At 35.7% G+C, this 27772-nt stretch overlaps 2 protein-coding genes across 3 annotated transcripts in view; both read left to right on the top strand.

The window, feature by feature from the left end:
• The first annotated feature begins 488 nt into the window (after positions 1 to 488).
• LOC114713068 (transcription elongation factor SPT4 homolog 2) lies at positions 489 to 4579 on the top strand. The gene is made up of 5 exons (XM_028897650.1): positions 489 to 627; positions 825 to 916; positions 1028 to 1083; positions 3579 to 3640; positions 4248 to 4579. Exons 1-5 carry the CDS (start codon positions 538 to 540, stop codon positions 4296 to 4298), a joined length of 351 nt encoding a protein of 116 aa, XP_028753483.1. The 5' UTR covers positions 489 to 537; the 3' UTR covers positions 4299 to 4579.
• A 5099-nt stretch (positions 4580 to 9678) lies between these two features.
• Positions 9679 to 27772, top strand: part of LOC114713001 (N-terminal acetyltransferase B complex auxiliary subunit NAA25-like) — a 31604-nt gene continuing 13510 nt past the window's right edge. Inside the window, exons 1-11 of one of the 2 annotated variants that reach the window (XM_028897586.1) lie at positions 9679 to 9683; positions 10478 to 10482; positions 19393 to 19576; positions 19990 to 20146; positions 20227 to 20345; positions 20937 to 21011; positions 21350 to 21443; positions 21539 to 21657; positions 22046 to 22116; positions 22730 to 22871; positions 22976 to 23151. In XM_028897586.1, the coding sequence (XP_028753419.1) occupies positions 19430 to 19576; positions 19990 to 20146; positions 20227 to 20345; positions 20937 to 21011; positions 21350 to 21443; positions 21539 to 21657; positions 22046 to 22116; positions 22730 to 22871; positions 22976 to 23151 (1100 nt within the window). In that variant the 5' untranslated portion in view covers positions 9679 to 9683; positions 10478 to 10482; positions 19393 to 19429. Of the gene's footprint in view, positions 9684 to 10477; positions 10483 to 19310; positions 19577 to 19989; positions 20147 to 20226; positions 20346 to 20936; positions 21012 to 21349; positions 21444 to 21538; positions 21658 to 22045; positions 22117 to 22729; positions 22872 to 22975; positions 23152 to 27772 lie in introns of those variants that run through there. The other variant, XM_028897581.1, reaches the window with a different exon arrangement.

The following is a 27772-nucleotide window of genomic DNA, read 5'->3' as shown; positions in this document are numbered from 1 at the left end:
TATATTTACAAGTCAAACATGCATATTTATCAGTTGAATTTAACAATTTATGTTTATACGCTGTAGTTTTATATATATACAAATTGAGTTTTTAAAATTTTTTTTTGACCAGCAGTTGTTTTCTCAAATAAAAGCTATATAAAAATTGTTTTTTTTTTTTTTTGCACTATCAAAAAAATGTCGAGTCAAGTTTGTTAATTGACTATTGTGCTCCTAGCCCCTCGTGTTAAGTGGGCTAGCCCGTTTGTCTTGTTTTTGGGTCTTATTAAGGCCGTATGCCCAAATTGTTCTCTTCCCTACCTGCTTGGTGTCTGTTGCCGATCGCTCTGGCACATCGACCTCGGACTTGTCCCGTCGTCCTCTCCTCCTCACTCCTCGGCCCCGCCTTTGTATGGCTTCTTCTCCGTCACCACACCATCAGCTCACCTGGTAAATCTTTTAATATTTGTAGTTGTCTCCAGTCCCCACATCGTTCTGGGCTCATCTGGGAAAGAAAAAAAGAAGAAGGAAAGAAACACATCACGAAAAGAAATCCAAATGGGAAGTACGGCGGCGCAAATTCCCAGTAGCTTTGGCCATGAGCTGAGGGCTTGTCTTCGTTGCCGCCTTGTCAAAACCTATGACCAGGTCACTACTAATTCATCCTCTTAAGTATATGCACTGTCATTGTTGTTTTTTTCTTTCTCCCTTTCTCTTTCTTTCTTCTCGTAGAATGTTTTAGGGTTTTTAATGTTAGTTTTCCGCTGGACTCTTCTTTTTTCCTACTTGAAACAGTATGCGGTTTAGGCTATACTTAACTTTGTATCTGCTTCTTCGCTCAACAGTTCAGGGAATCAGGCTGCGAGAATTGCCCATTCTTTAAGATGGAGGAAGACCATGAGCGTGTTGTTGACTGCACAACTCCTAATTTTAATGGGTATGGATGTTTGACTAAAACCTCTATGACATTGCATTTGCCGTGCATTCGTTTAGACAAAGTGTCTTATTATTTGCAATTTTTCATGTCCTTTCTTCGTACTTTTCACAGGATAATTTCAGTCATGGATCCATCTCGAAGTTGGGCTGCACGTTGGTTGCGAATTGGTATGTTTGTCTTCTGTTAGGCTCCGTAATATATCCTATATGATTTTCTGCAAATAAAACTCTATCTTTCCTCACACGTATACGGAGATAATCCTAGGAGTCCAAGAATAATGGCATCTTTCATTGCTTCTAAGAGTGCTCACTTTCATTGACAAAGCTTTGTAACGGCAAAATGAACTTATTTCTGTGAATTGCTTCCAAAGCACCAACTATTACTTACATACAAGGAAGCCTTTTAATTAATTGAATAAAATCAGAAACTATTATTTATATAGAAGAATGTGGATTTTATTGATAGATTTATTTAGCCTTGCTCAGTCTTTGTATGAGAGAAAGGGCAGTGGTGGTTTACTTTATTGTCCAAGAACGCCTTGGCTGCTTTATTTTCATTTGAGATGACAGTAAAGCTAGAGGTGCTAAAAGGTCTTGCTACGACACTGTAATAAGGGAGCATAAGCGTTTCTCATTTCTTGATGGTTTTACTAGCTTGCACTTGCCACTCGAGGGAAATTCCTTTTTCCCCCGGGGGGGGGGGATCTTCTTTCTATCAATTTGGGTCTATAACGAGTCTTATCTTGCTCTCAAAGTCAGGGATAGGGTCTTGACTGAGAAAATTACTACTTGTTTTCTTGGATACATTGAAATTAGAGTGGGTTATTTCTAGCAAAGATGAGTAGAGGGACACTTGCTCAAGAACTTTGTTAAAGTTAATGGCTACAATGAAGATGAATTAGAAAAACAAAAAAATTGAAGCCTGAGATGTGAAATATATTAAAGTCTTAAATTTTGCTGAGGATTAAAGTCAATCTATCTCTAGTTCCTCTGTCTAGGATTCTCCTTGTAGGCCTTTTCTTGAGGTCTTGTTTAGTGCTTGATTTCTCTGGCTAAGGTAGCTTGGCGTGGCTTGGGTTTTGAGACCTTTTGAAGAGGAGGAAATAAGGACGATTTTTTGCTGTATGGATAAAGTCAGCAGGTCCTCATGGTTTTACCCTGGGCTTCATAATTTATATAACACTATTAGAGAGGATTTGGTCAGGGTGCTTGATGGGTTCTTACTACGACATAGTTATATAGATATAAATTTTATTTTCATCACTACCTTTCTGATAGAACTAGTGGGGTAGTGGGGGAATCTGTAGGAAAATTGGGAAATGAACCCAAGAGTGCTATTGGGGGGCTTGTTTATTTTCAGCAGTACCTTTTTTGGGTTGCGCCTTGAGGGAGACAGAGAGAGAAAAGAATGAACGAATAGAGTTAAGGGAGGATGAGAAGAGGCAGGTAGGCAGAATCTGAATGCAAATCAGTGGGGGGAGGTTTGATCTCCTGAAAATCAGGGAACTTTGCCATTCTGGTTTCTCTTTATTAGGCGTGTACTTGACTTTTTTTTTTTGGTGTCATCAGTGTAGCTCTGACCTTGTAGCAGCAGCCTACTTCCTCTAGCTTTAGGGACCTGAGTTGTGAATAATTCATAGAATGGTTGCTTCTAAAACAAGGAAAGATTGGTAAAGAAATTGGATCTTGAAGATGAGAATTGTATTAAAGGTTTAAATGTTGTTGCTTGCTGAATAGTTTAGCTGAAACCCAGCAGCAGATCTTCTGAGGGGGAAGGAAAATAGAAATAGGAGAGTTGAGGTTGGATAGATAAAGCCATCAGGGCTTGATTGTTTTGCAATGGGCTTCTTTCATGAATTTTAGAACATTATTAAATAGGATTTGGTGAGAAAGCTTTACAAGTTCCATTAGAGTTCAACAGATATGAATTTTATTTTCATAACTAATGTCTTCTTGTTAGCCTGATTGTATGCTTTGTTCTAAGTTAGTTCTTGATGATGCATCCTTATTAGCAAATGAAATGGGGAAGAATGTGATAAGGCAAAGAAATTGGGGTTTGTTTCTTAAGTTGACATTTTTCCCTTTGGAGAGAGCTTGCCATTATCTTGTTGGGTGGAAGATTTGGTGCCGACCCATTAATGAAAAGGTCTTGGAAACTTTTCCCCCCACTGAGGTTTACATTGATTGGTGTATGGTGTATCTTTTAGAAGATCTTTATTATGACAACATCTAGTAAGGATGGTTTATGGTTGCTATGCTTATTTGGAGCTAATTGCTACTTATGGAAGTCTATAGCATTTGTTTTCTTCATGTTATGACTCAACCTTTTGTTTTTAAAAGATGGAGGGTTTTCCCATTTTTTTTGGGCTCTAAATATCATGTAAAATGTGGCAGAGATGAAGAGAAACCTCTTCTGTGGGAATTGTAACTGGTCATTTTGACCAACATTTAATTGTCTTAATAGATGGATGATACAAGCCAAACAATTTAAACCACACTGTTTATTGAGATATAATAGTCAGCGTACAATCTACTTTATATGCTGTTGGCATTCAACAATATTCACACTATGCATATTAATTGCAACAAATCTCTTTTTGAATTTAGATCTTGTATTGCACTTACGGCTTGGAATCTAAGGTTATATTTAAAACATATTGCAGGAAAATTTCTTCCTGGTGTTTACACTCTTGCTGTTTCAGAGGCTCTTCCTGAAGAAATGCAGGTTTGTAATTTCCCATCAACCTGCTCATGGCATATTTGGTTACTAAATGATCTCTTTTCAGTACAAGGTTTGATAAATCAATATTGGGTCAAATGACCTACTAACATGATTTATTTTTTCTTACCCCTTGGTGAATTATTATGTTTTGATTGTACAATAAATTCATCTTTTTGTGGCTCCTATTAGAGTCCTGAAACAGAGAGACAAACGATCCTCTTTATGAAGTGTGGCTTTTTTTTCCCCCGTAGAAAGAGTTTTGTTGCTATTAGACACATATTGGACCTTAGACATGGCCACACTGCCAATAGCCTTATAGTTTAGTAGCATGGAAGTTTCTTTGCAAATGTGAGGTTTTAAATTCGATCACGTTTGTAATCTTAGGCTGTTAATACTTGTCCCTCTAATTTTTTTTTTGGGGGGGGGGGGGTTGGGAACACATGGCACACACCGCACAAGAATTGACTTAAGATGACAAGAGTTGAAAGGTATTAAAGGATTTGGAAATTCAGTTTCTATTTTTTTTCCCCTTTCTTTCACTTAAATCTTAGATAGAAGCAATGTTGTGTGCCGATGCATGTATATATGATCATTTTATACTCTTTTGTAGGCTATTTGTGAAGACGAGCGTGTGCAGTATATTCCTCCCAAACGCTTATGAAGCGTTTTTATCGTTGCCTTGACATCAAATGAACAGAAACTGAATTGCCTTAATCTGTAGTAAAATGTAGGTTTTCATGTTCATAGTTAGTTTGCTGTACTGTGTACTTTTGACAAAAGTGGTTTTGTGCTCTGAGCTACTTAGTTTCTCTTAAGAATGAACTGAAACGATTACTGAAAACCTGACATGCTAGCATGCATAATGGTGCATAAGTTCAAGTCATGTAATGAAGGTGCGCATTATTTACGTAAAATATTAAATTAAATCTATTAATAAGTTGTAATATTTATATAAATTATTTTTTTTTTTTGCTAAATTATATATAGCCCCTATGAGCTTTATGTTAAATAATCTTCCTAATGTTTGAAATTTTAATAAATCTTCAAAACCTTTATATTTATGTAGATAATTTCTTCACAGTTAGTTTTATTCATGACTTATTTGCATCTGGTTTAAAGTTTGAGGGCTTTATCTTCATTAAATTAAAATGTTTTATATCATGAAAATAGAACGAAAAGAGTAAGGTTATATGATAGATCATTAGAGAAAGCTATGTTATACTTACAATGCTCCTATCTTATACGCTAATCGCTAAGAGAAATATTTTTACATCCTATACGGAGGCAAAACATATTTATTGAGGCATTCTTAGGAAGTCAAGTTGAGAAAGTGAGTTTTTCTTAATTACTGTCGGAGTAACTAAAATTACCCATAGGGCTTGTTTGATTACTTGGAAGGAGATCAATGTAAAGTACTATTTTTATTCTTTAATATAAAAGCTGGTTGATTAATTTGAGTAAATTAAAGAAATTTGTCGAGTTAGTTATTTGTAACAAAAAATGTGTGGTCTTTTTTAAAATACTCTTGCTAATTTATATAACTACTATAAGGGGTATCTTGAGAAAAAATGAATAAATATAAGAGATAAAGTGGATTAGGATTTTATATTTAAAATTAAATTAAAAATCAAACTAGTTTCTATATTAAGTATTAGAGATAGTAACAATTATTACCTAAGTTTGTTTGCTACGTAGTGACAAATTAATGATACTTTGGGATTATATGAGAAAAGTAATGACTCATTGGGGATCAAAATCTTAAAATGTTCATGAGCTCGCTTGTTCTTTGGGATTAAAAGATACCACGGGTGTTTCAATTCAAAAAAAAAAAAAAAAAGGTACAACGGGTGTTTGGCAAATCATCTAAAAGTAGAGTCGGGAAAATGGGGTAAGCCCGTTGGGCCAGCCCATTTAGGCCTTGAAATTATAAGGATTGGGTTTGAAAATTTTTCCCTCAAATGAGAAACAGGTCCTAGAGGGTCGATGGCTTAAAAAGGTCAGTCCTCCCTTTTAGGCCCTTTTATAATTTTTTTTTGTTTTTTTAAATTTTTTATATAATTCTAATATTATTAATTTTTTATATTGTTAATAATATTTCAAATATTTAGTTATTATTATCATTTTAAAATTAAATTTTAAAGAATAATTTGATTTATTTAGTTTTAGACAATAATTTATCTAATTAAATTTTTAAAAAATAGGTTAATTTAGATTTTAATAATGATTTGATTTATATTATAAGCGTTGATATTTTTAAACTATATATATTTGATAATAGAGTATTTTTATACTTATAGAACTTGTGATTTTATAATTTGAATTAGAAATTCATGAGTTTCAACAACAATGTTTCTCACATTAAAGTAAAATAATAGTTAGATTGTAAAATTTAAAAGTAAAATTCCTATAAAGAAGAAAAACTTGATATTTTTGTTATGAAAGAAAAACATACTTACGAAGAAGAGTAATTGATTATAATGATGACGAAGTTTCAAAAGATTAATGATAGTATTTATTTATTGCACAATTGCACTATAGATTAAACTTTTGGATGTTGTTATCTTATTAATGAATGTTTTAAATGTTCTTAGATGTTGATAGATATTTATATATGATGATATTTTGTATTTGTGACTTAATTTTATTCATATTTATATCTTTTATTAACAATTTCATTGGTTTATTTTTATTTTTTGATTAAAAAAATATGAGAAATATAAAAAAAATAGTATTTTTTTCTTAAACAGGCCAAAAGCCTGCGGGCCGGTCTTGAATCCGTTAGCTTAAGGACTGGGCCTAGCAAATTGTGGTATTTTTGAAATTTCAGCCATAGAGGGTTGGCCCTTTTAAGCCCGCCAACCCTGAAGAGACGGTCCTGATTCCCACCTCTAGATTTAGGCCTATTTTTAATAATTTGGTACGTATAGCTGGCAATATTCTACAAAAACTTTGTGTGTTGATGGCTTATATCAATTCTTAACTAGTTAATTAGCCAAGACAACCTTTGCAGCACCCAAAATATAATAGTTCCTCCAATCCTGACTATAAGACCATAAGAATTAGTAGGACTATTACTTTAAATACTCGTCCGGTCCTAAATGTAAGACTCTTATACACACTAGTATAAGGGTCTTATATTTAGGATCGAAAGAATATTTTATTTTACTCATTCTGTTATTCTTGTAACCTTTATTCATCTTAAAAAATAATTAATAAATTAGCCCCTCTATTTAATTTACACATTTTTTCAAACATGTCCATGCGCTTCAAAAGCTTATAAATAAATTATCTCTACTTTTCCTTAATAATTTTTACTACTGCATCATGTTCTTAATATAAGAGTTAGTTAACTAATTTGAGTAGATTAAGAAAATTAATTGAGTTAGTTATTTGTAATAAATATGTATTGTCTTCTCTAAAATACCATTACTAATCAAGATTTATGTGATGAAATATCTAACATGTGCATATATTATAAAAACTATCTTGAGAAAAATGAATAAAATAAATTGAGATTTTATATTTAGGACCAAATTAAAAATCAAACTAACTTCAATGGTTCTTAAAAACAAATGCTTATAAATTCTAAGCCCATGAATGTATGGTCAAGGAGAAAGTGGTTTTATTCATAGTATAACATATAAATGGAAAATTAATTTTTTAGTCATCCAACTTTTAATTTACTTATAACTCAATCCCACACCTATCACTCAGAAAATATAAGAAAGTTTCCCTTATATTTTGTGGTTAAACCTTCTTCAGTTCGTTCAAATGATAATAATGGGATTTCCAAAGGAGATATTTATTTTTATTGATGTATGATTAATTGGAGATCCTTATTCATCATATTAAGGTATAAGATTCCTATTTTGACCCCTTCCTTTCGTTATTCTTATATCTCATATTTCATATCCATCCTCTGTACAGTTACTTTCTTATTCTTTTAATAATCAAATAATTATTTATAATGTCTTTGAATTTGAAATGACTTCTGAGAATAGAAAAGATGTGCCACGTCTAAAATTATGAGGCACAATTTAATTAACAGAATATTAAAAAAAAAAAAAGTAGATGATGAAGCTATCCACATATATCTTAGTGTCACTACTAGAAAAAACACTTTTAACGTCGCAAAATAACGGCGATTAAGCAGAAAAACGACATGAAAAAAAGGCGGTGACATTTTTATAAATAAGTTGAAGAGGCTCTTATTTTCCACGGCAGTTTTTAAGAAAACCGCTGTGGAAAGTGAACATACTTTACCTTCTCCACTCGACTTTCCGTCACTTTCTTTCTCATTTCTTCAGTGCGCCGTGGTCCCCCTCTGCCCCACCACCGAAAAACTGCCATTACCGGCCATTCCCGCCACTATCCCACCGTTTAAACTCCTCCATTGAGCTTGTGGTGCCTTGCCGTCGTTCGCCGTGGTTCGAACGCCCCTCATTTCGCGTCATTCTTGCTCGGCCGTGGTCCCCTCTGTCCCACCACCGAAACCGGTCATACCCCCCAATATCCCATCGTTTAAACTCCTCCATTGAGGTTGTGGTGCGTCCGCCGTCGTCTGCCACCGTCTGCCGCAGTTCGAACGCCCTCTCTTCGCATTTGAGTCTTCTCTGCTCTGTGAGTATCCTCTTCTTTTATTCTTTTCAATTTTTCTTGGTTTGTTGAATGTTTTGGCCATGAAAATCTGTTATATATGAAATGGGTTTGTTAGTTTTACATTGTGGTTGGCTTGTATTGTTCATTTTGCATTTTTTATGTGGTTGAACCATTGATTGGTGTTGATTGGTGGCCATTGGATGTGAGAAAACCTTAATTCCTTCTTATATATTGTATTAAAAACATGTTTAAATGTTTGGAGTTGATTAGTTGTGAAGTTTTTAAATTTTTTTATAATTTTTTGATATTTATTTCGAATTTTTGGTAATTTTTTTGTAATAAATATAAGAATTTAGTAATAAATAATTTGTTTGTTATTTTGTGTTTTTTTTTCTTTGTTATGAATTTTGATTGATAGTAAAGTGTTGTTTAAATAATCTGTAGAACAATGGATCGTAGTTGGATGAAAGCTAAGAGAATTAGTAAAGAATATGAGGATGGGGTTGAAAAGTTTCTTGAGTTTGCTCAGAGAAATGCCCCTAGTAAAAGAGATGGATTGTACTATTGTCCTTGTGTCAAATGTTTAAACAATAGTCGATTGAGTATTTCTGAGATAAAAGAACATCTTATCTGTGATGGGATAAATTTGAGGTATACAAATTGGATATGGCATGGAGAAATTAGAAAGACTACACTGTCTGCAAATGAGAAGGTTGTAAATGAAGACTTTGGTGATAGAATTTCGGATATGTTTCGTGATATAAGGTCTGAATCCTCTACACAGTTCTCTTCCACCTTTGAAACTCTGTGTAGTGATGCAGAGACACCTTTATACCCAGGGTGCAAAGATGATTACACAAGGTTGACAACCGTATTGAAACTGATGAATTTGAAGGCAAGAAATGGTTGGACCGATGCTAATTTTACGGAATTGCTTGAATTGCTGAGTGATATTCTTCCCAAAGGGAATTCACTTCCGAAACGAATGTATGAGACAAAAAAGATTTTGTGTCCGATGGGTTTAGAATATGAGAAGATACATGCGTGTCCTAATAACTGCATATTATTTAGAAATGATTATGAAGGGTTGAATAAGTGCCCTAAATGTGGGACTTCAAGATACAAAATGAAGAAAGATGATGGTGATTATAATGAGATGACCAAAGGTTCTCCTTTAAAGGTTCTGTGGTATCTTCCAATAATACCATGATTTAAGCATCTATTTGCTAATGCCACAGATGCAAAGAACTTGAGATGGCATTTCGATGAGAAAATATGTGATGGAAAGTTTTGTCACCCGGCAGATTCTTCTCAATGGAAAACAATAGATCAAAAATTTTCTCAATTTGGTGGCAAGCCAAGAAACCTTCGGCTAGGGCTTTGTACGGATGGAATTAACCCGTATGGTAATCTTAGTAGCACACACAGTGCTTGGCCAGTGCTCCTCGTAATTTACAACTTGCCTCCTTGGTTATGTATGAAAAGAAAGTATATCATGCTATCTTTGATGATCTCGAGGCCAAAACAACCAGGAAACAATATCGATGTGTATTTGACACCTTTGATTGAGGATCTGAAAAAAATATGGGTGGAAGGTGTTGATGTGTTTGATGCATATAAACAAGAGACCTTCAATTTACGTGCTATGATCTTCATCACGATAAATGACTTTCCAGCATATGAAAATTTGTCAAGATACAGTGTTAAGGGGCATAAAGCATGCCCAATATGCGAAGAAGGCATCCACTATATGCAACTTAAACATGGCAGGAAGACGGTATACCTTGGTCACAGAAGGTTTCTTAGTCGGTATCACCCTTACCGTAGATTGAAAAAGGCATTTAATGGCTCACAAGAATATGAAATGGCTCCAAGACCATTAACTGGAGAAGAAGTTTATCAACGGGTGGAGGGAATTAATATGGTCTTTGGTAAGAAGAAGAAGAAGACTGCCGGTGAGAGGAATATATAGAAAAAAAGGTCTATCTTTTTTTATCTTCCATATTGGTAGAGTCTTGATGTGAGGCATAGTCTAGATGTGATACATGTGGAGAAGAATGTGTGTGAGAGTCTTGTTGGTAAACTTTTACATATAAGTGGAAATACTAAGGATGGAATCAATGCAAGACGTGACTTAGCCGAAATTGGAATAAGAAAACTCCTTCACCCACAAGAAAGAGAGGGTAAAATGGCTTATTTACATCCAGCTGCGCACACATTATCAAAAGCAAAGAAAACAAGTTTCTGTGATTTTATTAATAACCTTAAGGTGCCACAAGGTTATTCTTCTAATTTGAACAAACTTGTTTCAATGCATGATTTGAAGATAACGGGGATGAAGTCTCATGATTGTCACGTGTTGATGCAACAATTACTTCCACTTGCTATTCGAGGCATTATGAAAACCGATGTGAGAAGTACTATTACAAGACTTTGTATGTTTTTTAGCGCTATTTGTAGCAAAGTCATTGATCCTGCTGAGTTAGATGAATTAGAAAATGAAGGTTATGTAATCCTCTCCCAATTGGAAATGCACTTTCCTTTCTCATTTTTTGATATTATGGTCCATTGATAGCTTACCTTGTACGAGAGATAAGACTTTGCGACCTTGTGTGTTTAAAGTGGATGTACCCATTTGAGAGATACATGAAAATTCTAAAAGGGTACTCTAAGAATCCTTATCGGCCTGAGACATCAATTGTTGAGAGATATATAGCTGAAGAGGCAGTTAAGTTCTGCAATGCATATCTTGATAAGGTAAAGGCAGTTGGACTTCCTCAATCTCGGCATGATCAGGGGAGAAGCAAGGGAACACGGGGTGTCATAGTGAGGTCTATGTCAAGAGATGCTGTAATGCAGGCACATCTATATATTTTAAACAACACGGATGAAGTTTTGCCTTACTTGAATGCTCACAAGAATATGTTGAAGAACTTGAATACAAGAAAGAATGATATGCAACTAGCCAATGAGCATAACAAGTCATTTGCCTTCGACCTAAAATTACTGAATTAGATTTGGTAGATGATGACTATGCAGTTAGGGATGATCATTGTGAAGGAATTTGGGAGGATAATCGTTGTAAGACTTAAAATTTGTGAATTTTTTTTAATATACTTGATGTTTTATACAAGACTTATTCTGATATTTATTGGTTGTTTGTTGAACAGGAAATGGATGGATCTAATCAACAGGGTTCTGGAGATGACAACTCCTTCCATAGAGCGAAAAGAGGTAGAGGGCCAACCCGTATGAAGAAGTTGGCCTTACGTGATGAGAACACACAGCCCTCGAGGATTGTAGTACACTTTGACGCTGATTTGAAACCTATAGGTCCTGAAGGGGCTAAATTTACTAGTTACGTGGGCTATCTTGCACGCAGTAAGGTTGGGATTGACATTCTTAACATGAAGATGGTAGATAAAAACTTAAAACAAAAAATTTGGGAGGATATTTTGGTACGTTACAAATTCTTTTCTTAATTTATTAGTGTTAATTATAATTGATTATTTGCTTATAACTCTATTGTATTATATTGCAGTTGACATTTGATATTCCCGCAACTGAAGAAATAAGAGACCGTTTGTATAAGCAACTCGATGATCGATGGAAGGATTTTAAATCCATGCTTACAAGAGAGTATCTTCGTGGAAAAAGAAAGGGCGAGCATCCTCAAGAACGATACTCTTTTATTAGTGACGAGGCATGGGAGAGGTTTGTGCAGCAACGTCAAGACCCTGCATTTCAGGTTTGGTTTCTTCAAACTTAGTTTTTTATCAATTTATATTATATTTAACTAAACTAACTTTGTTAAGTTTTTATTGTCATAGGCACTAAGTAGGAAGAACAAGCAAATATCTGAGCTGAATGTGTACCCACATACCATGTCTCGTGCAGAGTATGGTGGGTTGGAAAGAATCATGATGGAGGAGCGGCAAAAGAGTGCAGAAATGGCTACTGCTTCAGATCCTACTGGAGTCATTCCACCTATCGACCGTCCTTCTCGCCAAGAAAAATGGAAGGCCGTGAGGATTAAAAGGGATCAATATCTCACTCCAGAGGCTGCTATTGTTGCTGAGAAAATTGTAAGTAATATTAGCATTATGCTTCATTAATTGTTTTTTTAATTATGTTAAATTGAAGTTGTTATTTTAATGTTACAGGATACACTTGAGGAGCAATTATTCGAAGGTACATTTGTTCCTCATGGGTGGATGGACATCTTGGCCACTGCCATTGGAAAAACTGACCATCCCGGCAGAGTCAGAGGGGCCCCTAAAGGAATTGGCATCAAACAATTTTTTGGTCCTGGTTCTCGAAAAAGTACTGAATCATCCTCCGCTGACATGGTATCTAAAGAGGAACTCGATCGACGATTACAAGAAGAAACAGAAAGAGTTCGAGTTCAACTCAGTGAAGAACACAAGGCAGAGATGCAAAAGATGCGTGAGGAGTTTGATGCCAAGTTTGCAATGATGATGGGCACGACCGGATTCCAGATGCCTCGAGTGTCTGAGCCGTCACAGGTAATAAAGGTTCATTTTGTCAATTTAAACTTATATAATGTGCCTTAAATAATTTCTTCTTATATTTCAGGGTTCACCTATGATGAAAAGTGGGAAGGGTAGTAATAATCAAACACAACAGCTGACATTATCTGACCCTGACCCTAGCCCTGACCATGTCCAAGAATGGAACACCGTGTTCTCTCTATGTCGACGTTAATGGAGATTCAACATTTCATGTTGCTAATGGCCAAGTATTCTCGGGCTCAACCATCCACGAGAAGAAAGTTCCAGTAGATCAATCGAGGGTGACGGTGGATAAAATCCGTAGCGGTCAAGGTGATACACCAGTGCCCATCCCTACTAATGAGGTTCGCCTACTGGTTCAGCCTAAAGGAAATTTTATTTTGTGGCCAAAACGACTTATTGGAAAGCCTGCACCATCGAAGAAGGCGACATCAAAGAAGGCGACAACGAAGAAGACGGCAAGTAGCACTTCAGAACCTGTCCTGCTACCTCTTCCTGCTGATATTGGGGTTATGTATGGGAGTTTGGAGCTTCTTCATAGCATGGTAACAAATATGGAAAACTCTCTTACTTATAATATGCCGCCGGGAATTGTGGGTTCAGATGTCACATACCAGTTCACTATTGACAAGAAGGACCTCATTCAGTTCCTGAACTTTGAGGAGTTGGATATAGTCTTTATGCAGCTGGCTATTTTGTAAGTTACAATAACTAAACTACTTTTTTATATTTTACTTATGTATATTCTAATATTTCTTATTTGAACAACAGGCATTTTGTTGGAGTCTGTAGGCAAGCAGGACTTGAAGACACATATGGCTTTATGTGTCCTCAAAAGGTACAAAAAATAGCCAATACTGTGGAAGCCAGGTCGATCTACATGATGATCGCAATGACTTAGTTGAAAAAGAAAATATATTTTGTACCTTACGTGGAAAAGTAAGTATATTATTATATTTGAGATACACTTGTTATATATGTAGGATTATAATTAACATGGTTCGTATTTTGCAGTTGTCATTGGACTCTGATTGTTTGCGCCCCTTTTGATAACAAAGTCTACTGGTTCGATTCCCTCTGTGGAAGTCCAACCGAAGAAACCAGAAATGTCATTGACACGTTAGTTTTATGTCTATATATTTATTACATATAAAGTTTATAAAAATGTGTTCTAATGTTCTAATAATATTCATGTTCATAGGGCTTTTCACACTTTCAATTTTATGACCAGGCATCAAAATATGCAAGCACCAACATGGTTTCTCCCACAAGTATGTTGTTTTGAGCTAAATATGTAGTTATAAATCTTTTCAATCATCAAATTAGATAATGCTTATAAATTTTTTATTTTTTCAGTATCGTTGTCAACCTGGGAAAGTTGAATGCGGATATTATGTCATCCGTTATATCAATGACATTATTGAGACAGGGGCAACTGAAAAATTGCACGAGGTAATTAAATATAAATTATGTTGCATGTAATTCTACCCATTTTTTCACATTTTTAATCAAGTTGACTAATGAATCCATTTTTGATTTTACAAGCATTCGAAAATGTTATGCCATATAGCATGGACGAGATCAACTTGATAAGAGACTCTTTGTCAACCACGTTGTTAGAGAATCTTTAAAATGTCAAGTACTAAGGTCTCTTAGCTTCCTCACGTAGTGGTTCATTTTTTGATTGTTAACTATAGTTGATGTTCATATATGGTAATATTCAAATAGTTTTGTTGAGATAATGCTTTGGTGTTCATCTGGTAATCTTCAAATGGTGCTGCATATATATATTAGTCTACCGATTTGGGAACCTAAACTGCAAGGAGGTGGTAAAATATAAAAAGACGAATTAAAAAAAAATATAACATTTAACAGCGGTTATTCAAGAAACCGCCGTTAAATCAATTTACAACGGCGGTTTTATGGAAAACCCCGTGGAAAATAAAATTTCCACGGTGGTTTATCAAGAAACCGCCGTGTAAAAATTCATTTTCCACGGCAGTTTTGAGATAAAACCGCCATGGAAATTTTATTTTCAACGGCAGTTTTCCATAAAACTGCCGTTGAAAGTTTATTTTCCACGGCGGTTAATAACCGCTGTGTTTTCTTATCCTTTCAACGTCGACTCTTTTTACTCCGCCTCCAAAACCGCCGTTAAAAGCCTCAATTAACCGCCGTTAAAAGCCATTTTTTTGGCAGTGTGTCCTGTAATCATATCTCATTTATGAACCTTTTTTTCCCTCATAATAATATTAATTTTTTATATGATTATTTAACCAAGTCACACTCGAGCATTGTCGAGCCCAATTAAAAATATCTCATTCACACAGATCCAAACTTGAGATCTCGTGCTTAAATGATCAAAACTTCTTTAACAAGAACCAAATGCCTATCGATATATCAATTCTTCATTCCTCAAGATTTAATGCGTGGTAATACTCATATGTTTGTACTCCAAGATTTGGAACGTGCTACAAAATTCAGTTGGACCGTTGTTATAAGGATTATATGCATTTTTTGCAGATTTTTTTAACACTTTTCTTTTGGGTCTTAAACAAGTTTTAAACTTTTTTCCTAAAGTTCTGGTTTCACTAATATGTTACATCAGCAACAATTCAATTTGTTAGGGGTATTGAGGACTTTTGCCCTTTCAATAAGTAGTTGGAAGTCAGATTATCAAATTTTACACTTTGCCCTTCTTACTAAGAGAAAATGATAGTTACCAATAGAGATTGAATTTAGTGAAAGGAGTTAATATCTCACAACATGACGAATTAATATTTGAATATCTATTAAAAAGCTGTTTATATTTAGTACCTAACATTACCTAAAAAATAATTGCCCCTAATAATAGAATATTTGTGCCTAGCCCAAAAAAAAAAAAAGGGACAGTTTTATGCATGTTCCAAATCTAGTTGACCCCAACACTAGTCCCTTGCATTCCGTGTCTAAATGAAGGGAAGTTCTTATGGATCTATTTGACCCGTGACTCTCAGCCCTTTGCCTTCCGCAACTATCTTGATGAAAGACGTTTTTTAACAGCTCATTTGGATTTGTATTGATAAAAATAACTTTTATTTTAATTGAATTTTACAAATTGAAGTTAGAATAAAAGCCAACTAATGTAATATGATTTATATTTAGATATATTTTTATTAAAAAATATTTTGATAAACTAAAATTTGTTTAAATGGTAGTATAATGAAAAACTAGTTTATATGTAAATTTAATTTATTATTATTATTATTTTGGTCTTTTAATTTATTTTCCTTTTCATAAGCTTAAATACTGTTATTTCCCGACCTCTTCATCTCGTTTCTATCACGAATGAGGTTGTGTTTGACATTGCGCTTACAGGATAAAAAGCCGTGTTTAACAAAAAAAAAGGACGTTGAATCTCGAGAGCCTTGTTTGAATTAGTGATATGATGGAATGGCTTAAGCCAAAAGCCACGTCAATGTGTGAAAGTTACATTGAGCTGTTTCGGAAAAAATAATAATAATTACTTTTTTAAAATATAAATTACATTATAAAATAAATTTTATATTTAAAATCGAAAGAAGTTATTTTCTCGTAAGAGAGAAAAGTAACAACAACAGTGAAGAAGGAAGAAAGAAAATCTTTTGTATATATTTTTTAAAAAGTGGTTCCCACTTGTACTAATAAAAAATGATAAAGCTGTACTATCAAATAACTTGATGCTTGCAAAGTTCCTGAGAAAGGGGGGGGAAACTTACTAATAAAATTTAAATAAGAGTCAACTGTCTACGAGCCCAATTGATCTATAATTAAACTTCCATTAAACTCTAAAATCTACCAAAAAAATAATATTCAATGTTTTTTAGTATTTATAATTTTGTCCAATAATACATTAATTATTTTTATTTTTATAATTTTAATTTTAATATTTCTCTTAAATTATCACATCATGTGCATATAATATTAAATAAAATTTGTGTCTTTTTTAACCATTTTATATCTAAACTTACTTTTCACTATATTATCTAAATAAGTGTTAGAGAATCAGCCGCCCATCCATTTTTTAAAGGACTAATATATAAATATACCTATGAACTTATACCAAATGTGTATCTAATATTATAAACAAATTTTGAGTGTAAAAATACACATCAAGATTTCAAAAAGTTACAAAAATGTCACGACTATTAATTATTGTAATGTTGACAATTTGTTTGATCAAAAATGATGACGTGAACGCTTATGTGGCTTAGAGAGTCTAATAAAAAAAGAGTAAAAGTACAAATATACTTATGAACTTTTGTCAAATGTGTGTTTAACTCTGAGTTGTGCCCTCCACGGATATCAGCGGTTCAATTGGCAGCTACTATCACAGCATGTGCTAGGATCCATATGCATCCATACATTTCTAGACCTGACTCTTATTACATTGATACTGACTACACCATAAATTAACCTTGGGTGTAAAAATATTTACGATCATTCCAAAATCCTAAAATGCTACAATTGTTTAATTCATTAAATATGACAGTCTAATTCAAACTTTTGACCAAATAAGGTAACACAGAGGTTAAGTTAGCATTTCAATCTTCCTCCTTCAAGTGTAACTTCCCCCTCTTTGCAAATAAGCGTGTTTCAGTCTCCCTCAAATAGAATAAGACAAGGTGAAGCTCTCTATAGCACTCACTTCTTCATTTCATCTCTCTCAATCTCTCTTGTTCCAAGAAAAATAATGCTACATTCTCAGCTCCATTCTAGTTTTCATTAATCAATAACTAGAGGAGATGTAATAGGCGTAACCAAAAGATAGTAGTATTGTTCTCCTTGGAAAAAGAGAGACTTAGACATATGAAATAAAGGAGTAAATTTTGCGAAGAGTTTTAGCTGGCCTTCTCTTCAATGAAGGTGCAATATGAAGGAGAGAATATCATTTTGGATCGGAGGGTGTTAGAATAAAAAGGACATGGATCGAAAACGTACCGGGTCAGATCTCGGGTCGGGTCGTCGGATCTTCTTAGCTCACGCTTAAGCTAGATTATAAAAGTCTAAGCTTTTAAATGCACAGCAGAGCACCTCTTTGCAAGAAAGAAAATAAGAGAGAGAGATATATAGTAGGAAAGCTCTACTACTGGAGTGATTTGAACTGATGGGAGGAAGCCTCTATTTATAGCTTTTGTCAGGGATAATTTGGATAGCCAAAATATCCACTGAGCCTATCAGATAAAAATCTGAAATAGGATATATAAATATATCATTATCTCATGATATCATGATATTTGAATTCAAATCCAGAATCAATCACAATTAATTCTAAATATATATACTTAATATATATTTAATCTACACAATATAAATTAATTAATTTAATATTAAATTAATTAGATTTATATCGTAACCGATTGGATATGATTCAGAGTGTTTGACCAAGTCAAACATATCACAATATTGCCTGGATATTTGACTGGTATATTCTCTTTATACCCGGTCAAACAATCCGGCCCATCAAGGGCGGATCCAAGCCCAAAATCCAACAAAGGGAGACTGAAATGCTAGCTTAGTGTCCATGTCACTTTATTTGGTCAAAAGCTTGAATTAAAAAGTCAACTTTGATGAATTAAATAATTGTAGCATTTTATAGTTTTTTTTTTGGAGTAGTCATACGTATTTTTGTGCGTAAGGTTTGTTTATAATATCCAGCACACATTTGAGAAAAATTTATAGATATATTTACTCTTTAACCTTTTTTAAAAAATATTTTCTCTCTCTTTTGTCAACTCTACCAGGCGTGACGCATCTCAACTCATAAAAAGTAGCTTCTAGTTGTTGGCAAAAGGAAAAAAAAAAATAAAAAAAGAAAAGGAAAAGCGGCCTCCAGTTTCGTTGCGCGTTGGAACAAAGCAGCCTTTTAAACGCGGGTATGCCAAAGGAGAAGACATGCGATCAAACCAACATTTCACTTCTGAACTCGTGGGACTATCTAGTTGGGAGAAGTTCATCTTTTCTCCTCCAAATTTAACCTAATCTCTTTAAAAAATTTTATGGTCCCAAAAAAAATGGAAGAGAGTAAAAGCCTAATTTCTTTAAAAATATTTATGGTCCCAAAAAATGAAAAAGAAACTAAAAGCCTAATTTCTTTGAAAATAAAGGAATTTGTGTACAAGTGTGATAGGTAAAATTTGGAGCTACCATCATTATTTATATTCAACTAGTTCTTTTCTAATCAACCCAAAAAAAGCCCCTTCCTAAATAAAAGATTTGTTTGATGCTGTTTATATTAAGTACTTATAAACATATTTATGTAATTTATGTTGGTAGCCAAAACATTTTTTTTTTTTGGTCAAGGTAGCCAAAACAATATCTAATGCAACAATTCTACGTTACGGTGTTATGGGGGGAGATAAACAAGGTTATTGGGCCAATTCGAGTCTAGCCCAAGAGATTAAGGCCCAGTAGTCTTTTTTTTGCCCAAAAAAAGGAGCAAGATGGTGTCGTTTTCTCTGAACATATTTTGCTGCGAAGAAAAACAAAAATTCTTTCAACTTCAAACACTCCCTTTAGGTTTCCGGTTCGCTCTTTTTCCGATACTTTTCAGTTTTCTTCGTCTCTGGTAAACAACGTTCTCGTCCCTACGGTTTGAAAGACCAGCACTGCAGGAAGCTGTCGATCTCCAATCCTCACTCTGATGGCGTCTAAGTTTGGGTTAGCCGGTGGTATTCCCGAGCGAAGGGTACGGCCCATTTGGGACGCCATTGATTCACGGCAGTTCAAGAACGCTTTCAAGCACGTTACTGCGCTTCTTGCTAAGCATCCTAATTCACCTTATGCACTTGTAAGTTTGATATTGGTTCTTGAATTCTTGTGAGTGCTTATTTATATGCATTCAGTGTTATCTATAATGCGGGTTTGGTTTTGTGAAGTTAAGTTGCTCTTTTTTGAGTTAGGTAGCTGATCTTAGCGTTTTTTATTTTCCGCCTCGCTAGTATCCTGCACTCTTCTTTCTTCTTACTATTGTTGTCTTAGAGGATGTCGGCATCATTTTTATCAATTTTTTTACTGCTTCTCGGAAATGCAAGGCGTCTCATTTTGAAATTCAAGGAGCTTTTCTTTTTCGTAGTTTTGGTTAGGTGTTTAGGAGATAAATTTTCATGGATCAAACTTGCTTGGCCTTTTTGCCACCCATATTTGGTGTTGTAACTCATTAATAGAAATCATTATCATTATATGCTGTCATCTGTCTTGCAGGCACTCAAAGCGCTCATTTTGGAAAGAATGGGTAAACCTGACGAAGCATTCTCTGTTTGCTTGAATGCCAAAGAGCTTTTGTTTACAAATGATTCTCTTTTGATGGATGATCTCACTCTTAGTACGCTTCAGATTGTGTTTCAGCGATTAGATCACTGTGAGTATTGTTTTCTCTTTGATGTGATCTTGTTATATGTATATCATGGTTAGGTGTTTAAACTTTCTCTATTTGACCAGTGGATTTGGCTGCCAGCTGCTATGAGCACGCCTGTAGTAAATTCCCAACTAATCTGGAACTGATGATGGGACTATTTAACTGCTATGTTCGTGAGTACTCATTTGTGAAGCAACAACAGGTTTGTATGTCTTATGGAAAGTAAAGAAACAGGAGAGAAAAAGAGGAAAGAGAAATGGAAAAGAGTAATAGAAACAGAGGAGAATTAGAAAAGAGTAGCGGACTAAGAGAAACTGAATAATTTCTAATCATTCTAATCATATTGCAAAACTGAGTTGCAAAGAATGACAAATACTTATTTATAGGCAAAGGCCCTAATAGATATAAATCCGAGCAATATGATTAGACTGATTAGAAATCTAGGTAACGCCTAAACCCTTATAGTGATTCTTTAAATCATTGTAGTGAATACAAATCAGGGCAAAGTTGTCAATTCCTCTTGATTTTGCAAATGATAGATTGGGTCATTGACCTTTTCTGTCATTTTCAAAATTCTAGGACCCAATCTGGAATTTCTTATATTTCAAGGGCTTTTTCTGGGATTTTCCTTTTATATTATGTTTAAATATTTTCTTATTTATAATTATAATTACATAACAGTATGATTATTTCTTTTATCTTATTCGGTCCTCTATTTTTTTTCCCACAACTTCTGCTGTGCTTTTTTTATGGGCAATACTTTGCTCTTAATTAATTATTTTCTGATTGGCAGACAGCTATCAAGATGTATAAACTAGTTGGAGAAGAAAGGTTTCTGCTTTGGGCAGTTTGTAGCATCCAGTTACAGGTTCTTCTCACTACCTTATACTGCCTTTCTCTGCCTCGTTATCTGCAAGTTAATTTGTGCACCTTGAGCCATGCTTGTTCCAACAGGGAGTTCAGCTTGAGTGGATGTCAAGGTGATATGGATAATATGGGAAAGTAGTAGAAAACCATAAATATGATTTATTAATTATACTCTAGCAAAGAAAAAGTGATGGATGTTGGACTTGTGACATTGAGCTTTTTGCATGAAATCCAATGGTTCAGTGGCGTGACATTATTGCTGATTTTGTTTTGGAGTTTGATGCATTTATGCGATTAAATATGTTGAATTTACTTTTTTCTTTGTGCAACTGAATATAGGTGCTCTGTGGCAATGGAGGAGAGAAACTGTTACTTTTAGCTGAAGGTCTACTCAAGAAACATGTTGCTTCACATGGCTTGCATGAGCCTGATGGTGATTTGCTTTTTTCTACCTTATATATTATGAACAATCAGAAAGGTTCAGTTTATGAATCATGTTTGTATTAAATTTTTCTGAATTTGTTGCAGCTCTTATTGTCTACATTTCCATTTTGGAACAGCAAGCCAAGTTTGGGGATGCTTTAGAAATTCTCTCAGGGAATTTAGGATCATTGTTGATGATTGAAGTCGAAAAGCTACGGATACAGGTATTTTCAGGATCTCCCCCCTGTTTTGTAGCCTCTTTTTACCCTTTTTATATTTCCCTCTTTATTGTAAATGGTTGCCTCTTTCAATAGGAAACTCGATATCTGGGAGTCGGCCTGTGCTTGATTTGGTATAGATTCAAAATAAAGGAATTTATGTAGATTCCAGGGTTGATGTGAATGTGGTATTTCCTGTGGCATAAAAAATAATTAATACGTGGTGTCACATGTTTCAAGCAAAATCTTTTGGAAACAAGTTAAATTTTGTATTGAATTGTTCAGTATTTTGAGTTTTGATCAATGATCCAATAATGAAACAACTTGGGCTATTATTTTCATTTCTTGTTTGACTTTCCTCATTAACCTGTGTCCTTTGACTTTAAGTTGACAGGGAAGACTTCTTGCCAGGGCAGGTGACCATGCCGCTGCTGCAGCTATTTTTAAGAAAATTCTAGAGACTTGGTATGCTTTTGGGCATTGAATTTATATCTATCTTTATATGTAACCTTGGAAAATCTTATTGGAAACTTATGGCAGTTGTATGGATATAAATGATTTTGCTAGTAGTAGCAACAAAGTGGCTGGCATGATGTGTGAAAAGCCTGTTTAAAACCGAGGATAAAATTTTATTGTTATGGAATTCTGTGGTTTGATCTCCTTAAATTTTTAAATTCTATTATTCATTCTGCTTGTGGTAATTTGTACATTCATATAGGTTATATGCTATTCGTTTTGAGTTTTAGTTGTTCAAGCTTCATTTTTCAATCTTGTGAACCAAAAAAATAACATAAGCAAAATATCGCGTCCTTGCCAATGAGTCACAAAGATATTTATTTCATTATTTAGTGATGCTAGTTTCCATATGTCTGCATATATACACAAATGCAGATTTATACGCACGGTTGTTATTTAAACCATAATTCTTCTTCCTTTGCATCAGTTCTAGACTTCCAATATCAAGTGAATTTTTGGATTTCTATTTCTAGGGACCAGGCCTTAACCCATTTTCAGCTTTTTATCATGCTAATACCTTTTTGGTTTTCTTATTGCTACTGTTGCTGTCTCCTTTTGGCAGCCCAGATGATTGGATGTCCTACCTTCATTACCTGGGCTGCTTGCTGGAAGATGACAGCATATGGTGTGATGAGGCTGTTAAGGATCCAGTTCATCCGTCAAGGTTTATTAATTGCAAGGTCTCCCACTTGACAGATGAAGAGGTGAATGTTTATCCTTTAATATTCTGTACCTTGTCAATGAGTTGAGCATAGAGCAGTGTTTTACTATTTTTTTGGGATTTGATGTATGCACAATCTGAGTGCAGTTTGATAGTCAAGTATCAAATGCGTCGGCTTTTATACAAAAGTTACAAGCAGATACTGCTAATAACTCTCTAAGGGGTCCATACTTAGCATCTATAGAAGTTGAAAGAAGGAAGCTTTTGCGTGAGAAGGGGAATGATGACTACTTAATGGATGCCATTGTGCAATATTTTTGCAGGTATTTGTTAACAATAAACCTATTATCCATGAAAAGTCTAATTCTCTTCCTTTTCAAATCTCGTGTGTATAGTGTGTGTCTTCTGAGGAGTTTGTAAGAAAAGTTAATGACGGCTGATGCCATTTGACAAAGCTTGAAAGGGGATTCAAATCAGGATGAGGCTCACAAATCTGGTTCTTGCCGGAATGCTGCCTGCTGATCCTTTTTCAATTTGCACTAAGTAATTTATGTCATAATTGTCTCTGATTATAATATTCAGGCTTGTTAAGTGTTTACTTTGCTGAATATTTCATGCTCATATCTTATTCCATATGATTGGGTTACAATATATAGAGTCCGGATGAGAAATAATATCCGGTTACAATCAATCAGCCATAAATTACATATATTGCAATATCTCAATAAATCAGGAAATATATCTTCTAGCTAATATCATGGGCAATAAATGGAGAGAATCAAGGGAGATAATCAGGGGCTTTCTAACACTCCCCCTCAAGCTGGAGAGTAAATGTCAACCATTCCCAGCTTGCTTCGAAGCCCTTCAAACTTGACTCTGGCTAAAGGTTTGGTCATGACGTCAGCAATCTGATCAGTTGAGCGCACATAGCTCAGGTTAATTGTGCCATCTTCAACCTTTTCTTTGATGAAGTGTCGATCAATGTCAACATGCTTTGTTCGGTCATGATACACAGGATTCTTGGTCATTTCAATGCTGGCTTGGTTGTCACACCAGAGGTTCATAGGTCCTTCATAGGAAATTCTCAATTCCTTCAGAAGTCTGATCACCCACATTCCTTCACATACCCCCAGGGCTACAGCTCTTAGCTCAGCTTCAGCACTACTCCTTGAGACTACTGTCTGTTTCTTGCTTCGCCAAGTGACTAGGTTTCCCCAAACATAAGTGCAGTATCCTGTGACAGATCTTCTGTTATCCACAGCTCTCCCATGATCTGCATCAGTGTAGACCTCTATGTTCCTTGTACTCCCCTTTTTAAAGAATATTCCTCTTCCAGGATTGAGTTTGAGGTAGGTCAGGATTCTGTATACTGCTTCCATATGTTCTTCCTGGGGTTGATGCATAAATTGGCTTACTACTCCAACAGCATAGCTAATGTCAGGCCTTGTATGAGTCAAGTAGATCAGTTTACCTACAAGTCTTCTGTACCTTTCTGAGTTGACTGGTACCCCGTCTGGTTTCACTTCCAGATTACATGATTCTTCCATAGGCGTCTCACTAGGTTTAGCCCCAAGTATTCCTGTTTCGTGGAGCAAATCAAGTGTGTACTTTCGTTGAGACACACTTATACCCTTTTTGGATCTTGCAACCTCCATTCCAAGAAAGTACTTCATTTGTCCTAGGTCCTTCACTTGGAATTCCCTAGCTAGAGCTTTCTTGAGTTGGGAGATAGAAACTTCATCACTGCCAGTTATGACTATATCATCCACATACACAATTAGGATCGTTACCTTTCCATTACTGTGTTTAACGAAGAGAGTGTGATCAGCTTGTCCTTGGACGTAGCCAAACCTTTTGATTGCCTTGGCAAACCTATCGAACCACGCTCGTGGAGACTGTTTCAGGCCATATAGTGATTTCTTCAGTTTGCAAACTGAGTTGGGTGGAGCTATTACTCCATCTGGGATTTCCATGTACACTTCCTCCTCCAAATCTCCATTTAGGAAAGCATTCTTCACATCTAGTTGATGTAGAGACCAATCAAGGTTAGCAGCTAGAGACAGGAGTACCTGGATGGTGTTGAACTTTGCCACAGGAGCAAACGTTTCCTGATAATCAATCCCATAAGTCTGGGTGTACCCTTTTGCAACTAATCTTCCTTTGTACTTGTTGATACTTCCATCAGGATTGAATTTAGGGGTGAAGATCCACCTGCAACCCACTGCTTTCTTGCCCTTAGGAAGTGTGGTAATATCCCACGTGTTATTTTCCTTTAAGGCTCTCAACTCCTCATATGCGGCACGTTTCCAATTAAGATCTTTCATAGCCTGTTGAAATGTTTCTGGAATCTTCACCTGTGAGCTATTCACCACAAAGGTTTGCATTCTAGCAGATAAATTGCCATAGGAGACAAATTTTTGAATAGGATGCTGAGTACATGATCTTACCCCCTTTCTAAGTGCAATGGGCCACCCTAGCTCTTCAGGATCCAACTCTGGATTGGAATCATGTTGCTGCCTTGGAATGGAAGGAACCCTACTACTACTATCCTGCTCACCTGATTGAGGACTTGAACGCTCTGTCACCCCTGCATCAATTTCAGCATTCGTTTCCATTGGGTGAGTCGGGTGAGGAGTGTTTGTGGGGTTTTGGTGCTCTAGTGGAGGTGTAGGACTAGGGGTTTTTGGTTCCGGTTCAGGGTCAGGGACAATGATTTCTTCTTGTGGTATGGCAGGTTCAAGAGGGGTGGTAAGATGTGTGTTGGGATTGGTTGTAGGTTCAGGTGTAATTAGCCATTCTACTCCATAGTGCTCCCCCTGAATGGGTAATTTGGGATAATAAGCATCATCCTCATAAAAAACTGTGTCTTTGGAGATTATGAGTTTTCTGGTAGTGGGACAATAACACTTATATCCCTTTTTGGTGGAGGAATACCCTAGGAAAATACATTTTTCTGCTCTAGCATCAAGTTTGCCCCCATCATGTTTATGAACAAAGACGACACACCCAAAGACCTTTTGAGGGATGGTATTGATGATAGGTGAGGTGGGGTAGGTCTCGAGGAGTTTTTGAATGGGGGTAGTGAAATGGAGAATTTTTGAGGTCATTCGATTGATGAGATAAGCAGCGGTTAGCACAGCATCTCCCCAAAACAGACTTGGAACATTTCTTTCCATCATAATAGCTCGGGTTACTTCTAGAAGATGCCTATTTTTCCGCTCAGCAACTCCATTTTGTTGAGGAGTATAGACACATGAGGTTTGGTGATGGATTCCTTCCTGCTCAAGAAATTCCCTAAAGGCTCCACTCACATACTCTTTGGCATTGTCACTTCTTAGAACTTTGATGGGAGTTTGGAATTGGGTTCTCACAAAAGAGTGAAAGTTTTTGAAAATTTGTAAAGCTTCGGATTTTTCTTTCATAAGGTAAACCCATGTGACCCGGGTGTGATCATCGATGAATGTAATAAACCACTTTGTGCCTGTTCGGGTGTTGATTTTGGCTGGTCCCCAAATGTCAGTATGAATCAATGTAAACGGGGCAGTAGGTTTGTAAGTATGTTTGGGATAAGAGGCGCGAGTTTGTTTGGCAATTTGACACGTTTCACATTGGAAAGGAAAAGAATTTTTATTGAATAAAGTTGGAAACACATGCTTCATATAATCAAAGCTGGGGTGGCCTAATCTTTGATGCCACAACATTACATTTTTATTCTGAGAATTAGAGCTAACCATAGCTTTCTTGGCTCCTGCAGTCTTCATATCTTTTCCTTCAAAGTAGTAGAGTCCATCCCATTCTTTAGCAGTCAAAATCTTCCTCCCCGAGGTCGAATCCTGAAAAACACACTTAACATCATCAAAGATTACCCGACATACTTGTCCTTTAGTCAATTTGCTCACAGATATAAGGTTGCAGGTAAGAGCAGGAACAAACAAAACATTATGGATTTCCAGATCATCAGATAGGGCCACAATGCCAACACCCTCAACTTTAGTATATAGTCCAGTTGCTACTTTTACCCTAAGGTTCTCATGGCAATATTTGAGAGTTTTGAAGAGGGACTTATTACCAGTCATGTGGTCTGTAGCACCGGAGTCAACAATCCAGGTTTCATCACTAGTTACCATTGCATTAAGGGCTATAATAGAATTACTTGACTGAATCAAGTTCACGTTGGGAACCGATTTTGATTTGTTTTGTTTTTCAAGTATCTTACGAAGCATTTGAAGCTCTTCTCTGGTCAACTGGTCTCCCTCATCACCTTTTTCTTCAGAGGAGGTGTGGTGGCTTTTTCTATCTTCCCGTTGTTTCTGCTTCCCTTGGGTTGGTTTCCCATGTAGTTTCCAACATTCGTCTCTGGTGTGGCCTTTCTTGTTACAGTGATTGCACCACTTGTTCCCTTTCTTCTCAGATCCCTCGAATGTTGGGGACCTCCTCATGACTAATGCTGAGCCATCTACTGGGGTTTGGTTACCCTGAGTGAGGTGTCTCCGGCTTTCTTCAAACTTGACCATACTGAAGACTTCAAATAGGGAGGGAAGCGGTTTTAGACCCATAATTCTGCCTCTTACTTCTTCAAAGACATCATTCAAACCCAATAGGAAGTCATAGGTTCGTCCTTTTTCCACCAGTTGTCTGTAGTAATTAGCATCATCCATGTCCTTCCAAGGATGAACTTCAAAGAGATCCAACTGCTGCCATATCTTCGTTAAAGTGCTGTAATATTGTGTTACAGTTAAGTTTCCTTGCTTCAGATCTTTGAGCTGCCTCCTTAGATCCAATAGGGCTGCAGTGTTGTCTAGTGTGGAGTAAGTCCTCTTAGCAGCGTCCCAGATTTCCTTAGCTGTGCTTGCCAAGAGGTATCCTTCACTGATTTCAAGAGTCATTGAGTTGCACAGCCAAGACATCACCTGATTATTTTCAGCAAACCAGGTGTCAAATTTG

The sequence above is a fragment of the Neltuma alba genome, unplaced genomic scaffold, assembly GCF_004799145.2.
Source record: "Neltuma alba isolate B1F8T4 unplaced genomic scaffold, ASM479914v2 tig00001865_pilon, whole genome shotgun sequence".
Lineage (NCBI taxonomy): Eukaryota > Viridiplantae > Streptophyta > Magnoliopsida > Fabales > Fabaceae > Neltuma > Neltuma alba.
Note: the sequence above shows the minus strand (reverse complement) of the source record. Positions and strands in the feature narration are given on the sequence as shown.